Source organism: Callorhinus ursinus, unplaced genomic scaffold (genome assembly GCF_003265705.2).
Source record: "Callorhinus ursinus isolate GAN/ISIS: 27379988/994484 unplaced genomic scaffold, GSC_fseal_2.0 scaffold2, whole genome shotgun sequence".
Taxonomy (NCBI): Eukaryota; Metazoa; Chordata; class Mammalia; order Carnivora; family Otariidae; genus Callorhinus; species Callorhinus ursinus.
The window spans coordinates 85931983-85950585 of NW_027397064.1; the positions used below are offsets into that span (position 1 = coordinate 85931983).

Consider the following 18603-nt stretch of genomic DNA (forward strand, 5'->3'; position numbering starts at 1 on the left):
TTTCTTTCTTTCTTTCTTTCTTTCTTTCTTTCTTTCTTTCTTTCTTTTTTTTGTTGTTGTTGTTGTTGGGAGTTTTTTGATTACTGATTTAAATTCATTGCTGGTAGTTGGTCTGTCAAATTTTTGATTTTATCCTGATTCAGTTTTGGGAGGTTATCTGTTTCTAGGAATTTATTTGTTAGGTTGTCCAATTTGTTAGCAAATAATTTTTCATAATAATCTCTTATAATCCTTTGTATTTATGTGGTGTCAGTTATTATTTCTCTTTATTTTCTAATTGTTTGAGTCTTTTTTTTTTGATGAGTCACATGGCTAAATGTTTATCAATTTTATTGAGCTTTTCAAGGAACCAGCTGCTCCTGGTTTTATTGATTTGTCCTGTTGGTTTTTGTTTGTTTGTTTTGTTTTGGGGTTTTGGGGGAGAACTTTTTTGTTTCTGTTGTATTTACTTCTGCTGTAATCTTTATTATTTCCTTCCTTTTACTGGTTTTGGGTTTTGTTTGTTCTTTTATTTCTAGTGCCTTTAGGTGTAAGGCTAGATGGGCTTTTTTTTTTTTTTTCTATTTCTTTAAGTGGAACTGTATTTCTGTCAACTTCCCTCTTAGAACTGCCTTTGCTGTGTCCCATAGATTTTGGACAATTGTGTTTCAATTTTCATTTCTTTCAGGTATGATTTTTTTCTTTTTTTAATTTCTTCATTGACATATTTATTGTTTAGTAACATGCTGTTTAGTCTCCACATGTTTGTGTTTGTTTCTTTTTCTTTTAATTTTCTTCTTATAATTGATTTTTAATTTTATAGTATTATGGTCAGCAAAGATACTTAATGTGATCAGTCTTCTTAAATTTATTGGGACTTGTTGTGTAGCCTGCTATGTGATCTATCCTGTAGACTATCCCATGAACACTTGAGAATAATGTGTATTCTGCTGTTTTTAGTTAGATATAACTAAAAAAAAAAGTTAAAACTGTTAAGTTTATCTGTTCTAATGTGTTGTTCAAGGACATTGTTTTCTTATTAATTTTCTGTCTGGACATCCACTGATGGAAGTGGAGTATTAAAGTCTACTATTATCTTATTTCTATCAACTTCTCCCTTTGTATCTGTTAATATTTGCTTTATATATTTAGATGTTCCTATGTTGGGTGCATAAATATTTACAAGTGTTATACTTTCTTGTTGGATTTGCCCTTTATCATTATGTAATACCCTTCTTTGTTTCTTGTTGCAACCATTTTTTGTTGTTGTTGTTACAGTCTATTTGGCCTAATATAAGCATTCTACCTCAGCTTTCTTCTTTCCATTTGCATGGGAATATCTTTTCCCATTCCTTAACTTTCAGTCAGTGTGCATCTTTAGTTTGAAGTGAGTCTCTTGTAGACAGCAAAAGACTGTATTTTGGGCTCCTTTGAAATAATGAAGCATTTCTATGAAGTAAAAATAATCAGCTCGAACTGAGCCTACATTTTTAAGTAGATGTATACTCCAGGTTATCTTCTAGCTTTGTCATAGTTCAAACTTCAAACAAGTTTTGCCTATTTATGTTATCTTTCTCATTCTTGTGGACATTTCCATTTTCCATCTCCGGCTAGTTGAAGATTACATGCAAATAAATTGAAAAGAAATCAAGAAGTAAATTTTGTCAATGTGTAACTTTCAAAAAGTTAAAAACATGATTCAAACAAATATATAGTGAATATGTGTTAAGGAGGGAGTCACTTAGCTCATTAATGAGAACCAGAGGATGGTAAATCTGGTTCAAAGGAGTACAGAAGAGATTGAAGTATTTATAATCAATGAAATAAAAACGTGCTAATTTAAGATTGTAAAGTTAGGTATAAAACTAGTTAATGTCGTACAGGACAATAAAACTAGGGTTATCTTTACTACCTGATGGAAATAATTTGCATCTCTGTTGGACATAAATTATTTGCAATTTACAAATGTGCAAATTAATATCTAAATTCATAGAGACTAGGATCTGATAACTATTAAATTGTAAGTTAAACAAAGATATATTACTCAGGAAAATGAACTAATTTTTTAAGGTGTCTATGAGACAATAGTTCAGTATGCCATCGAAAGGACTTGTAGACATTCTTTTATATTCTTTTCTTAACAAGATTTTGACTTTTATTCTTAATAATTTTGTGGCATGGACAACTCTATGAAACAATACTTGAGTAAGTATGTAATTTTGCCAGCGTACCATAACAAAATACCACAGGCTTAAACAACAGAAATTCATTTTCTCAAAATTCTGAAGATAGGGAGTTCCAGATCAAGGTTTCAACTTTTGGATTCCTCTGAGGCCACTCTTTGGATTGCAAATAGCCTTTCCTCTATGTGTAGGGATTCCTGCTATCTCTCCTTGTAGGTCCTAATCTCTATTTATAAGGATATGGGTCAGGTTAGATTTGGGCTTACTTTAATGACCTTGGTATAATCATCTCTTTTAGATTTTATCTACAAATGCAGTCACATTCTAAGGCAATGGAGGTTAGGACTTCAACACATGAATTTTGGGGAAAAACAATTCAGCCCATAATAGTTAGTATACATTACATTTTAGTGAATTTAAAATGTTTCAGTACCATATTCACCAACTCTGGAAATTAATTACTTGCCTTGTATCATGATGAAAAGTCTATTATAAAGTGTTTTTGTAATCCAATTATAAAGTATAAGTATTTGTCTTTTTTTAAAAAAAACTTTTTCCTTGAATTTTTCATTTTATTTTCACTGGGTACAACTTTAAGTTGTTAGACCTAACAAATATTGTGTTTTAAGAACATTGTTAATAGCTACTTATATGATGTTGCACAGGTTTCAAAATACTTCATTGTTTTTTCATTATTATTTAAAAATTTACCAATGTTTATATTTTGTAGATAGGAGCAGGATAGTAACCTTTGCATTTGCCAATTAGAAAGTTCTGAGTAACCATAATAAAAGCCATCCCCCCACAAAAAAGGAAAAATCCAGTTGACTTCAATTGAAAAATGAATAAAAAGCAAGCAACTAGAAAACATAATAACAGGAATATGTTTAAATTTTTGTTCTAGTAACAGTAAAGTAATAAGGGTCTAACTAAAAATTTAAGGTTTTTTTTCATAATGTCATAAAATGCAGTGATCTTTAACAATTTCCTATGATCTTGGTTATATTTCAGCAAAATTAAAATGAAATACTGAATCCATTGTCTGGAAGATTCACTTATCTCCTGAAATGTATAAATAATTTCAGCTAAATTTATTTACTTATCTATCTATGTAACTATTGGTTTGCTTACTTGAACTTTTTGTCTAATTGCCTCAATTCTCCAATCTTAATAAAAGATTACATTAAAATTAGACAGAAATTTCAAATATAAGAAAAGGAAACAAAGCCAATACCCACAATTACTAAGTGTTTGGCTAATTATTAGGTTCTTTAGTGAGACCTTGTTGCTTCAAACTTGGATGGTTGTTAACAATAACTATTGTTTCAGTAGCAGAGAATCTTTCTGTAATGATAAAGAGTTGAAAAAAGGTGTGAATGCTGTCAAAAAGCTCTTTTGTTTGGAATTACAATTGCAAAGACTCCACAAACTGCATGCCTAGATGAAGGATGGGTCATTGAATGGGCTCTGGCACGTACTTTATTTGAACCCAGGGTATTTAAAATGACATTTGAAACAGTGGGTTTTGTGCTCTAGTTGATATAATAATGGAAAAAGAATAAAAAACAAACAAAGCATGCATTTGCAGATTTCTGGAGACAGAGAAATAGTTCAGCTTTTTAAAAATCCTGGTTGCTGAACTGTTTGAAAAAAGCTGCATGTAGTTTGTGGAACATTTAAATGGTTACGTTTCCATAAAGACTGGGCAATTCAGGAATGAAACTGTAATCGATAGCTTGAAAATGTGTTTCCAATGAATTGCAATATCCACTCTCTGCTTGTCCTTGTAAGGCATGATAGAAATTCCCACAAACTTTGTATTTTCTGTACCTTGCTTTGACAATATACCATTAAGAGTGATAATAATGACACATGCATCTATGTTAGTCTTTCTGTTGAAGGGATATCATTCACTGAAGCAGCAGGTTACTAAGGAAGTATTTTGAAGCAGATTAGGAAGAATGTTTAGGTTCAGATTATATAAGGAAACTGCTTAGTGAATGAACCATAGATCCATAGTAAGTTTGAACAAAGAGGTATCAGTATAATTTCCAATAGATAAAAACACGACTGTCATAAAATTCAAGAATAAATATGAACCAGATATTTATTTATGGAATTATTGAGGGAACCAGCCCAGCCTGGCAGATCTAAGAGCATTAGTGGATATTTGCAGGCATTTTAAAGAGAAAGAATATATAAATAAAATTTGTAGGAAAGCATAAAAATGGTTAATGCTTCACAGGGCAGTATGACCATAACCTTTGAAGTTATCTTTTCTACCAGATAAATACCTACAAATTAGCATGAAATTCCACAGTGGTATAGGTCTCAAATGGAAGGTACTCAAGTCAAACACAGATACATTCTCCTAGAGCTGCTCTATCCACTGTAGCCACTAGCTACATTTTTTAGATTTAAATCTGAGATCATTAAAATGAAATACAATACAGATTTTGTTTCCCAGTCACACTAGTTAGGTTTTAAGTATTCGCTAGACACATTTGGCTAATGGTTACTTTATTAGACAACATGGATGTAGAATATATCCTTCATCAGAGAAAGTACTATTGAAAACACTCTTCTAGAGGATTAATCTTTGAGCAGGCCTGTTTTATAATGCCTATGTGTGCCATTGAAAAACATATCACCCCTTCTTTTGCTTTGAATATTTTTTGGAAACAAATCTTACAGATCTCCTTTTCCGCCTTTTCCACGCCTCCTTTTTTTTTTTTTAATGGAAGAGGATCTGAAAATATGGGTTTACCCTTAGATTTATAAAAAGTTTACTCTTACTACTAAAGAGTTAGCTGTATCATTGAACCATTGGGTTGAATGAACTATTTTGTATAAATGGGGGATTTAGGACAAAGATTTTATTGTAAATACGTGTATTTTAAGATTTAGAAATTTTTTACCCATTTCCCTAGATCATCCTCAGTCCTTATATGTCAAAAAGAAAGGTATCAAAAGGTAGTCATTACTTTACAGAATAATTAAATCACTTATTTTGGCATAGCAAAAAATTATCCTTGGAGGGTTTTTTTTTTAATTATAAAACTACCTTTACTTTTGAAATGTCTTCTGTGATGGTTTGGGCAGACTTATGTACTCTTTGGCTTATGATACTAAATTTGCACCTGCAATGCAATGATTTTGTGTATGTGTGTTTTTCAGATGTGCAACAAATGGCAATTGACTGGCTTACCAGAAATCTCTATTTCGTGGACCATGTCAGTGACCGGATCTTTGTTTGTAATTACAATGGGTCTGTATGTGTCACCCTGATTGACCTGGAGCTTCATAATCCTAAGGCAATAGCAGTAGATCCAATAGCAGGGTAAGAAGTTCTTTTTTTATAGTGTTGATCTGAGATAGTTACCAATGAAAAAATATTATAGATCAAAAAAATATAATAGATCAGTCTCTGATAGGAGCTGTGGAATACAAGACTATAGGTTCAAAGTATTTTTAAATGTCGATTTCAACATTTGCATTGCAAGGAGGAAAAAAGGGCTACAATTTACCATGCAGAAGCTGGGAAATACCAATTCCTTAAAACATTAATATTGCTGGCCTAACCTGAGATACAAACAACTTGTCACCCTCTTAAGAATTGATTTGGGGTCACCAGACAAGAGCCTCGGGATAGTTTTGGGTTAAGGAAAGAAGACTTTTAAGTTTCCTTAGCAGTAGACCTTGTAGTTAGCAAGTTTCCAAAATATTTTGACTTGAAAGACAAACTTATATCCAACACATTTGGGATTTATAAAAGGGGCATAATACAAGTTCACGGTCACTACTAAAACATTAAGGTCATCTTTTAGTTGAAACCAACTTTTTTTTCTCTAACTACTGATATGCAAATACTACATAATTATGTAGTTACTGAATTCATCAGAATTCATTTTCTCTCCCTCTTTTTTTTTTTTTACTTTCTAATTTTGCAAGCCTCTTTGTTGGTTAAAAAAGATGTCTTATCTGAACTTTTAGCTAATAGGCTCATTAATCTTTTTTAAATATTTCTCAGTTTATCAAAATATAGTCATAAATGTTTAAATTCCCAAAAAGTTTGTTAATATGATTAGAAAATCAATATAGGAATCATGCTTCAATTTTACAAATACTATGGCATTATTGAGTGGGAGGGACAAAAAAGATGTAGAGGCTTATAAATTCATTTGTTTCTCCAGTCAGTAGTGGGCAAGGATACTCTCACATTAATGACATAATGTACAATTTTAATTTGAGGAGCTGTGGTTTTTTCAGAGGTAAGGTGTAGCAAAGATTTGAAAACTGAAATTTTATCTTTGTTTTAATCGCCCCCAAGCAGTTCAGTCTGAAATGTCTGATGGAACATATCCTGAACCACCATAAGCCTCCATTCAATAAATGGGAAAATATTTACTGAAGAAACAGCTGTCATCCATATGTGGACTTTTGTCACTCTTTACTTAAAGTCTGATTGAATATTAAGATGCATCATCACAATGGTTTTGATTTTGACAAGAACAGCTTGCACATAAGAACTTTGCTAGGAAGGCTGTGTAATATAATTCTTGAATGTAGCTCTATTTGTATTTGCAGCAGATGGTTACTTGACTCAATCTGACTGCAGCGATGCTTCAAAAGACATTAGTAAAAGATTTAAACTGTTGTATTTAAGCTGATTTGTTTGGGTTGTTGGATAAGGGTAGTAAGAAAGAATTGGAAATTTACAAACGTGCCAACAACATTCTTTTGGAATTCTGTTTAGAAATATATTTGCTTGCATGTTTTTCCCTGGATGTGCTAACTGAATTTCAAATTAGCCTTTAGACAGTCTTATCTGTCAAAAATGTTAAGAGGTGAAGCTATTGTGTTTCACCCCTCATTTTACCATCTTATCCTTCCCCATTCTTAAAAACAAAGATCCAGAGACCCTTTCTAAATAAAACTGTCAATCTGAAATATAATATATGTGAACACCATCTCCCTTTCCGAATAGCAACGTATTTTATGTTCTCAAGTTTCCTGTTTTCTCTCTGTCATTACATGAAAGAACCATATTTTGTCATGTTTATCAAAGGAATTAGGAGTAGAAAACCCCCATATTGTTTGCACTTATTCTCTGCAGGATGCCTTTGGGCCTAGTAACTGTTTAAATGTAATTTTGTCATGTATCATTTATCACAATACGTTCTCTGGAATTTTTTGTTTGAGTTTGCTCTATGTCTCTAACACAGTTTTTCAATCATGAATCGTAGAAATCAGAGACAGCAGAGCTTTGCTCTTTTATAAATATAAGCCAGTTTGTAATAGAACATTTTCAAATAAATTCTACTTTTCTCTTATTATCAGAAATTTGGCTGGGATTAATATGATACTATCTAGGATAGGAACACTAGGTTTTTCCTTTAACTTCTACTTTGGGGTCTGCTCCAGAGTATTTTGAATAGTCAAGGCTAGAACAGCTCTGCCTGACCTACCAAAGGAGACATGTGTCATCAGTGAAAATTCTCCTACATTTTCTTAATTGTATGGAGTGAGTGAGAGTATCTTTGGCTCATTCTCTTGTAACTTCAGAAGACATTGGGGTATATTTAAAGTCAGACATGATTCTTAGAACTTGACTTTAATAGCAGGAGAAATGGAGGGAGATTTGCCTTACCTCTTCAAAAGCTGCTTTGAAAAAAGTATCTTTTAGTTGGCTATACTTTTAATGATGATAATGAAGTTGGTTTGGCAATTTGGAAAAAATGTATTTTGGCGGATGTATGGTACCATATATAAAACCCAAACTCAGTAGAGTTATGTGAGATGGCTAACCAGAGGGAGAAGGAAACTCTCCGCTGCCATGAGAAACAGCAGGAATTGCATATTTTCTAAGTATAATGTATACCATTTTTCTGTATAGGTTGGACTTTTGACTTGTAGAGCTGAATGGCAGAGTGTTCGTAGGATTTATTTGTGAAATTCATGACCCCATGTAACCAGGGAAAAGGGTGTCATTGTCTTTGTTCCCTATAAGAGCAGGCCAACTGCCAGGAAGCAGAGGAGGAAGCTCAAGTCTCGGAGTTGAAAGCACACAGGAGTGATTGACAGTATTTAAATAGTTAATAAACTTTTTCCCATTACCTACCTGGATTTCTACTGCTGGCAAAACTAACCATAGAAGAGAAATTAGAGATAGAATTGAAGTAAACAGCTATCAGGCAGTAGGGTGGACTTATGAAATTCTAATCTAAGATGATCTGTGAATGTGGGAAACCAGAATTGAGGCAGGTTTGCTCATGCCCATGAAAGGGGTTTTGTAACAAGGAGATCTTTGGGGTAGATATCAGGTGTTTCAATTCTATTAAGTGGCTCCCAGAGCCAGCCTAGGTTTCCAAATTGGAGCCTGCACTCACTATTCACCTTTAATAAGACATAATTAGAATTTTTCTGACCTTTGTCTGTTAATCTCCTCAGACTGCACTATGGTAAATTAAATCTATAGACTACACACCCCCACAACTAACCACTATCTATTAGTTTGATGATTCAGATATTCTGAAGTTGTTACGGGTTTGAACATTAAGAAGTTTGAACAAAGACGTGCCACTATATGTTCTTGTTCTCCTCATGGAATTATCAATCTTTAAGGGATGTATACTCATATGTAATTCATGAGTACCCTTAGTCTTCAGACGTTCATATTCACATTTTGATAGGTTACAAATTGTGAGTCCTACCTTTTCGAGGAAGATCTATCCTCTACACATATCCACAAAAATGTTTCTTGAAATAATGTAAACTTAGTCTCCCTCAAAATCTTTTTGCATATTTCTCTTTATTAGAAGAAAACTCAAAGAATAGAGACATTTCGATAACTTCAATATCATCCTACTGAGTTTATGTGTTGACTTGCTCTAATTTTCTTCTTGGAGATATTGAACTTAAAGTTTCTTTAAAAATAGATAGGTAAATAGGTAGATAGGTAGATAGATAGATAGATAGATAGATAGATAGATAGATAGATAGATAGAAAAATAAACAAAACTAACTGCTAAAAGTGTATTTTGGTTTATTCATGTATCTTTGAAACAATCTTGGTCCTGCACAAAGGAGTGGTATTCAGGTGGGTGGACCTCTAAATTCACCAGGTGAAGAGTAGCAAGGAGTTATTTGCTCACTTCTTATACTCAGTGGGTAATTAATGGAGTATAGAGACTATATCCCTAGTCTTAAAAAATTGTATTAATTATTCCCCGAGTCTTATCAATGTGTTTTCTTATCTGTAACAACAAATTCAAGTGAGTATCATTATGATGTTAGCTCTATTTTCATTTTTTTATCTGTCCACAATCAATCTAAACATCTACATGCTCATCTCTTATTTATACTACTACTCCCCTCTCTGGGTGACTTCAGCACACCTAGATGGCATTTAGATTCATAGAAAATTATCTAAACAATAGGCATCTACTTACATTGGCCAGTTTACTAAGTGCTCTAGGAGAGTTATCACTGCCACTTTTCAATCCCAAATTCCTTTCAGGAGTTGCTGATGTGATTAGGCAAGAACACATGGATATGCAAGTTTGTGTTTTAGGGTCTGCACTACTTCGAGTGAAGTTAGTGGTTCAAAGGCTCACTGAAGGGTATAAATCCATATTAGCTGTCTTATATATGACTCAGATTATTCTCATCAATTCATTTTGTCTAGGCTTGAATGCTCCAAAGTCCTCTCCAGGCCTCTCCTTAAGTAGAGGTTCATGTATGGCATTACCTTTAATCACTGTCTGCTTCAGATACAAATTATATTGTGATTATCCTGGAATTATGAAAGAATAATTTGGAGTGGTTTATGTTCACTACAGCCTTTACTGGAAACTTACCCCAAATTGATTCAACTATCACTCTTTTCTTAGCTCACATCATTCATAATAACACAAATAACTCAAGATAATGGAAAACATTTTACATCTTTATTTGCTCTCTTTACTCTTCTCTCTCTCGTTTTCACTCGATAAGTTTTCAGTGTTTGTTAAGCTTATCTCTAAATTACTGAGTTCACAGTGCTATTTCTAGTAATTGTATTTAGTATCTTCCCATCCCTCCAACCCCTCCCTATAAAAGAGATTTCTTCTCTGAATTCTCATTCTGATTAATGATGTCCACTCACATAGATAAAGTAATAGAAAAAAATACTATGTATAACTTAAATTATAAAAGAATTTATTATTTCACTTAAAAATCTAGATATAAGACAGTTATATTGGTTATTTTAATGGCTCAACAATATTATTAAGGATGTGTGTCCATTTAACTCTTTGTGATATTATCTTTAGTGTGTGCTTTTCAGGCTAATTCTATTGTTATCATAAATGGCTACTGAAGTCTAGGGATCCTGTGTAGAAGCAAGATACTCAGTTCAAAATAAAGAAAAGAAAAGAAAAAAAAAAACTGTGGGAGGAAAGCATTATATTTTCCTTGGGTGTAGAAGAGCTCATAAACAGACATATTTTCATGCCTTCTTGGTCAGAAATGGGGTAGATGCTTACCTGAATGGGACAACAAAAGCCTTTTTTTTTTTTTTTAACCACTGGCATGTGAAAGACAGAAGGACATGGGAGTGAATTGGGACCAAGCTACTATGGAAAAAGAAAAATGGATTAAGAACCAACGTCATCTACTACAACCACTGTTGTATGATATTTCTCTCCTCTGTGCAATTCTTTGACCTTCCCTTGTTCTTCCCAGGCACTTAGGGGGTCTCTTTTAACTTAGCTAAAGTTGTTTGGAATATGGACAAATACTTTGTTCCAATTCTTTATTTCCTTTTCTAGGATAACTCTTCCATTTCCTTTTGGCCAAGGCCATTCAAACTCATACCGAGGAATATTTTTTCTTTTCTCTTTTTAAGGCAAATGGCATTTTTTTTTTCCAGTAACATTTTACAATACAAAGAAGAAGCTGGGGTGGGAGTACTCTGGATAGCAGTCCTAGTATCCCTATTTTTATCTTTAAAGATATACTTTAAGAAACTGATGGTAGCTTTTATTCTATCAGATTCTCCAACACTTTTGGAATCTATGTGAATTTTCTAAGGCACTGGGGTAACATTAAGTAAATTATTGTTTCACTTATAAAATGATTCTCAAGTGGCATGAAAGCTCTTATACTCTCTGCCAGAGAATAGTTTGCATACTGGAAGAATCTGTGCCATTATTAGAAAAGAATAATTTTATATTTCCAAGTAGGTCAAAATTATTTCTAATTGTTTCTTACATAGAGTTCTGTGAAAACAAGAAGTACATATGAGCCAGTGGTACTGCTTTTGAAAATATATGGATGGATTTCCTATATCACTCAGATGTAATGAGGGCATCAAAGATAATGATGTGATGTATTCTTTTATGGAGCTTGAAGTATAACAGAGTTATGCATCAAATATCAAATATTACAACCAGAAGATATAGTTACTGTAGTTTACAAAAAAAAAATACATTCTAAATAACAAACAAAATACTAAGCTATAATTTATTTGAAGTTTATGAGGTATATGATGGGTCAGGCACAAATGTTATTTTCAAAAAATAGAAAATCTTGGTTTGGAAACACCACCACAAGGGAAAGGATAAAAATTAAAAACAATGAAATAAGTATTTGATACCATTTCCCTTGTATATTACCAATCTTTCATATATAACATAAATTCAGGATTTTACTGTAGGTTATATAATCATATTCAACTAAAGAAAAAAGAATAAGAAGAAAAAAAAACAGCTTTTATGCTGAGTGATGTTTTGTTCTGCTTGACTGCAGAGCCTTGCAGGATATTGATCCAAAATTGGTATTTTCCCTCGAGCCAGAATCTTAATGGTTTGACTAGGGAGAAATTGGTCTGGCCTTAGGGTCAAGGTGGATGTTTTACAGGGTCAAGTAGTGTTACTCAAGATTTTTTTTTTTTTAATCATGCAAAGGAAAAAGTCAAATGTTGAGGGTATCTGGTCTTCTTTCAGTTTTAGTAAGATAATTGTCTTTCTAAGCACTTGTAAAAATTGTGTTTAGGCAGGAGGCATCGCTCTTCCTGATTATCAGCTATAAATCATAGTCGTAGAAATAGTATGGTACTGGCATTAAAATAGACAAAACGATGGAACAGAATTGAGAACTCAGAAGTAAGCCCAAGCATATACAGTCAACTAATATTTGACAAGAAAGACAAGAATACTCAATGGAAAGAGGTCAGTTTCTTCAATACATTGTGCTGGGATAATTGGATAGTCACATGTAAAAAGAAGGAAACTAGACTCATATTTTACACCACTCACAAAAATGAACTTGAAATGAATAAAAAGCGTAAGTGTAAGACTTGAACCCCATGAAATTCCTAGGAGAAAACATAAGAATAAAGCTCCTTGACATGGGTACTGGTAATTAATTTTTGCATATGACATCTAAAGCACAAACAACTAAATAAATAAATAGATAAACCAGTAAAACTATATCAAAGTAAAAAGCTTCTGTACAGCAAAAGAAACCGTTAACAAAGTGAAAAGACAACCTATAGAATGGGAAAAAATATTTGCAAACTTTGTATCTAATAAGGGGCTAATATCCAAAATATATAAGAACTCACACATCTCAATAGCAAAAAAATAAAAAAAGAAAAAGAAAAAAAAATCAACCCCATTAAAAAATGGGCAAAAGACATGAATAGACATTTCTCCAAAGAAGACATATGAAGGCCAACCAGGTACATGAAAATATGCTCAACATCACTAATTATTAGGGAAATGCACATTAACAACACAATGAGATATAACCTCATGCCTGTTAGAATGGCCATCATCAAAAAGACAAGAAATAGCAAATTCTCTCATAGATGTGGAGAAAAGGGAACCCTTGTGTAGCACTGGTGGGGTTGTAAATTGATACAGCCGTTATGGAAGACAATAAGGAGGATACTCAAAAATTAAAAATAGAACTGCCATATGATACAGTAATTCCACTTCTAGGAATATATCCAAAGGCAATGAAAACACTAACTCAAAAAGATATCTGCACCCCCATGGTCACAGTAGCATTATTTACAATAGTCATGACATGGGAAGAACCTAAGTGTCTATCAGTGTATCATTGCATTTTTATCCAAAGAATTTATGATATACACGTATATGTGTATATATGCACACACACACACACACACACACAGTGGAATATTATTCAACTGTTAAAGAAAACACAAAGAGGAAATCCTACCATTTGTGACAACATGGATCGACCTTGAAGACATTATAACAAGTGGAATAAGTCAGACAAAGAAAAACATACTGTATGAACTCACTTACATGTGAGTTCATACAGTATGTGTGATAAAAAGTGATAAAAAGAGTCCTAAAAATAGATCAGACTTGTGATTACCGGTGGCAGAAGTTGGCAAGAGGGAGAATTAGAAGAAAGTGGTCAAAACACACAAACTTCCAGTTATAATATAAATAAGTACACATGTACAGCTTGGGGACTATAGCTATTAACTGTAACACCTGATTAGCCGGTTTCTTGCCCATGACACCACACTATGGAAGTGGGAGCTTTCAATAAATACTTGCCATTTCTGTCACAGTCTTCTCTTCTAGCTACCAAACATCTATATTCAAACTTATATATCTAATCCCATACATAGAGTACTACATTTAGGTCAGAGTGGAGGATCTCTATGTGATGTGTAATCCTCTTCATTATGACCTTTTGTGCTTTCTTGTATACAGCAAACTATGAACCAAAGGACAGATACCGACTGTCCCCTCCATACCCTATATAAATGGATGGACCAGTGATAGAATGACAAACAAAATTATCAGCTAGAAAAGAAGATTGGAGGCACACAGTAGCCATTGGCATAAAGCAATAACGAAATCCTGCCGGGCAAGGAAGGACCTCCTGCCCTGGTGGTTTGGAAGTCTCTTGTCTAGATGCTGGTTCTTTCCCTATAACATTTCCCCTTGTCCATTGTTCTTTACCTGTGCTTCCCCTGGGAGGTTCTTTCTAGTCTGTTGTGTTCAATACATCAATACATCAATGTGTGCCAATACAAAATTGGCAATGGGGAATATTCTCCCCCCTGTGGACTTCAAAGATTGTTTCTTGTTCCTTTCAAGTTGTTTTAAGGTTTGAAGAGATGAAAAACTGTGTAAGCTAGGCTCATGACTTTTGTGGTTATAAATTCATTGAAAATTAGTAGAATTTTTATTTCTTTGCTTCCCATTACTTTTATATACCAATATCCTAAGTTATATTCTAGAAATAATTATCAAACTCAAATTATTTCTTTGTACCTCCCACTCTTGGTTTTCTCTTTCAGTCTATTGGTGGTCACTTTGAGGCCTGAAAACAATGCTTCAGTGGGAAGCAAACACCTTTTGTTTGAAGGTGAAATTTGTCTGTTTAATTGGGGAGTCTTAATTAACTTTTGTTGCTCAAAGACATTTTCAGTATTTTTTCTTACTATTCAGGTCCTGGAAACAATTTGCTTTCCAAACCTGGGAGGCCTCAGTTTTACACTTGGTCTATTCCCTTTCAGGCTTTGCTATCAACCAGCCAATTTCAACTTATACTCTTTTTTTTTATATATATATATATAATAACTTGCTGAAGTAAGCATGTAGTAACTAATACAACCACTACTATTATACTTTTAAACTTCTTTCTTTAAATCCACAGGCTCAAAATGCATTTCTTCCCCAATATATTTATCAAGATATTACAAATGACATTTTTATTAACTATATTTAACCTTTGGTAATTTTCAGTCCTGAACAATAATTATGTGATGCTGCTGCCTTAACCATGAAACCAATGTTATGTATTTTAAATTTTTATTAAGGTAGTTCTGTACTTGTGCTGCTAACTTTTGAATTTATTATGGTAACACTCACTGATATAAATTTTAGTGGATAGCACAATAGAAATTTCATTTATTTGTTTTTTGTTTTATTGCTCAAGATAGAGTCCAATGCATGTGTTCTTAGCTATCAGGCAGTTTTTCTCCATGTGATGATTCAAAGATGGAAGCTTCTTTCATCTTATGGTTCCCGTATCCTTTAGGGCCTAAAAATCCCTTGATTTCTTTTTATTTTTAAATTTAAATTCAATTAATTAACATACAATGTATTATTGGTTTCAGAGGTAGAGGTCAGTGATTCATCAGTCTTATATAATGCCCAGTACTCATTACATCACATGCCCTCCTTAATGTCCAATACCCAGTTACCCTATCCCCCCCCTCACCTCCAGCAACCCTCAGTTTGTTTCCTATGATTAAAAGTCTCTTATGGTTTATCTACCTCTCTGATTTCTTCTTGTTTTAATTTTTCCTGTCTTCCCATATGATCCTCTGTTTTGTTTCTTAAATTCCACATATGAGTGAGATTATATGATAATTGTGTTTCTCAGATTGACTTATTTCGCTTAGCATAATACCCTCTAGTTCCATCCACTTCATTGTGAATGGCAAAATTTCTTTTTTTGATGGCTGAGTAGTATTCCATTTTGTGTGTGTGTGTGTGTGTGTGTGTGTGTGTGTGTGTGTGTGTGTGTATATATATATATATATCACATCTTCTTTATCCATTCATCTGTCAATGGACATCTGGACTCTTTCCATAGTTTGTCTATTATGGACATTGCTGCTATATACATTGGGGTGCAGGGACCCCTTCGGATCACTACATTTGTATCTTTGAGGGTAAATACCCAGTAGTGCAATTGTTACTAGGGTAGTGTAGCTCTATTTTCAACTTTTTTCATTCTGTTTTCCAGAATGGCTGTACCAGCTTACATTCCCACCAACAGTGTAAAAGTGTTCCCCTTTCTCCACATCCTCACCAACATCTGTCGTTTTATGACTTGTGAATTTTAGCCATTCTGACTGGTGTGAGGTGGTATCTCATTGTGGTTTTGATTTGGATTTCCCTGATGCGAAGTGATGTTGAGCATTTTTTCACGTGTCTGTTGGCCATTTCTATGTCTTCTTTGGAGAGATGTCTGTTCATGTCTTCTGCCCATTTCTTGATTGGATTGTTTGTTCTTTGGTGTTGACTTTGATAAGTTCTTTACAGATTTTGGATACTAGCCCTTTATCTGGTAAGACATTTGTAAATATCTTATTCCAGAGAATCCTCTGATTTTTGACCAGAGAGAGAAAAGGCACATATGCCTTTTTTCTTTTTTCTATTTCTAGCTCAGTAGCGACCTTTATTATTTCGGTTCCTTCATAGTTAGTGACATCTAGTCACTTGGTCACATCTAAAGGTAAGTGGCTAGAAAATATGGTTTCAGTCAACCCCTCCACATTTTGGAAAGAGAATGGCATGAACTATGAGCTTCTGGTCACAGATGACTGTCTCTGCCACTATCACCACTATCTGGTTTTATTTTATTTTTTTTTGTCTTTTGGTCACTAACAAATTAAATGCAGAAGAGGATAGCATGTCAAAGACTTTGTTTCTGAAAGGTATTTTAAATTGAGTGGGTTCATGTTTTGCCAGTGTTTTATGTACTCCCCTGAATGTTCAGATTTCAGGTTTATCATCTTACCTTGAATGAGTTATTTTCATTAGGTATATATTTCTTCTTGAGATATTCACAAATACACATAATCTATTAAAAGTTGCTTGGCAAACATATAATCAGTTAAATAAGTATATTATACCCTGGCCAGTAAATGAAATAGCAGGCATTTCCATATTAGGGCAATTTCTCTAAATAACTGGTGCAAAATTCCTAGAACCTAAACACCCTCTTCTCTGGAAAGTCTAGAAACACCATGAACTTTCTCCACTCTATTTCCAACTCTTTAGATGTTCGAATGATAATTATTCTTCTATTTGTGCTTCCTAAGATCTCACTACTACTGCCAGCCCATAGAAGGCCTTATGTTCCAGACTGGCTATCTTGGATTTTATTTGATATGCACTAAGTTTGTATCTATTATTTATTTATTTTTGTTGTTTTCTTGTTTGTTTTGGAGCATACTTTGAATAAATGTAATGTTTACAGAAATGCAATCTGAGAGTGGAGGACAAAATGGATTATCGGTAGGGGTAACACCAGAGGCAGGAGAGAAAAAGAAGACAGTTGAAACAGTGTAAATATAGTATAATAATGATCAGTATGTTTTCTAATACTTTAGACACTGACAAAAATCTTAACTCTACCTGCTTAATGATAAGTGAATTCATTTTCTCAGTTAGAGGAAGTCCAGAGAAGAGTAAGACTGGTTGGGATCCAGGCTTGGTTGAATTGACACCTCGATGACATCATTAGAGAGCCACATCCCTTCCATATCTCTGCTCTGCCATCCACAACTACATCCTCTTTCCCCATTGTCATAAGGTTGCTGCCAGTAGCACCTGAGGAAAATTGTTTACTTATTCTCATGAAGCAGGAAAAAGAAAGAAATCTGACCCCTTAAAAGGTACTACAAATCTATTACTTCAATTTGAGTGGGCTAAATAAGGTTGCTTTCTCACACCAGGAGCAGTCTCAGTTGCTGGGAGAACACCATGTGATATTTGGATTTGTATTAATCAGAGTCCACCCCAAGATCTGGAACTGTATTCAATTTCCCCCAGTCATGTGGGATTTGGTGGTCATGAAGGAGCAGGATGGGGAGGGGAATGGGGAATGATGGCTGTCTGAACATAATCAAGTTTCTGTTAGGGAAAAGAACTGGAAGAAGCCAAACAGATAATTTCAGTGAGAATGGGAGAGAGATGTATTATCGATTCAGTGCCATGGGAATATTTGCGGTGGAATCCAAATTACTGTACTTGAGAGCGAATCATGTTCTTCATGATGGATATTTTGAGGTTCTTTATCAAAACCCTGCAAATACTAGATAAGGATGGTAATGGAGATGATAATGATGATGATGATGACAAAGATGACAGTGAAAACTGCATTGATAACACCTATGATGATTTAACAAGGCAATTATTCAAGCTGTGGCTACCAATCATGTGGTTTTTTTGTTTGGTTGGTTTTTTTTGATGCTGAAGCATGCTAAATTTAAACAGAAAGCCGTAGTTTATTCCATAGGAAGAGATATTTTAAGGATCTATTGTGACTTCCTGATGAATAAGACAAACATAGGTTTAGATGAATAAAGATATGGAAATTCTTAGTGAGAAATAGAACTAGCTGCTGGAAACTCTGCCTTCCTTAAATGCTCTTACTCTTTGGATCTGTGTCTGCTTCTATTATTCAAAAGACAAGTACCTGGATAAGATAAGCAGAATAATACATACATTTGAGGTTGCTTAGTAAAGATATTTTTTAAGCCATGCCTGGTTTTTATTTTTAATTTTTAATTTTTTGTAGAGTTGTCTCATATATTAGATTTCACTAATCAGACAACTTAATATTGCATGATTTAAAAAACAATTTTAAGTATATTTTATTAAAATTAATT

General features: G+C 33.6%; 1 protein-coding gene across 1 annotated transcript in view; it reads left to right on the forward strand.

The window, feature by feature from the left end:
* Positions 1-18603, forward strand: part of LRP1B (LDL receptor related protein 1B) — a 1894461-nt gene that overhangs the window by 921626 nt on the left and 954232 nt on the right. The window contains exon 7 of the mRNA XM_073905704.1: positions 5340-5502. Within this exon, the coding sequence (XP_073761805.1) occupies positions 5340-5502 (163 nt within the window). The remainder of the gene's footprint in view (positions 1-5339; positions 5503-18603) is intronic.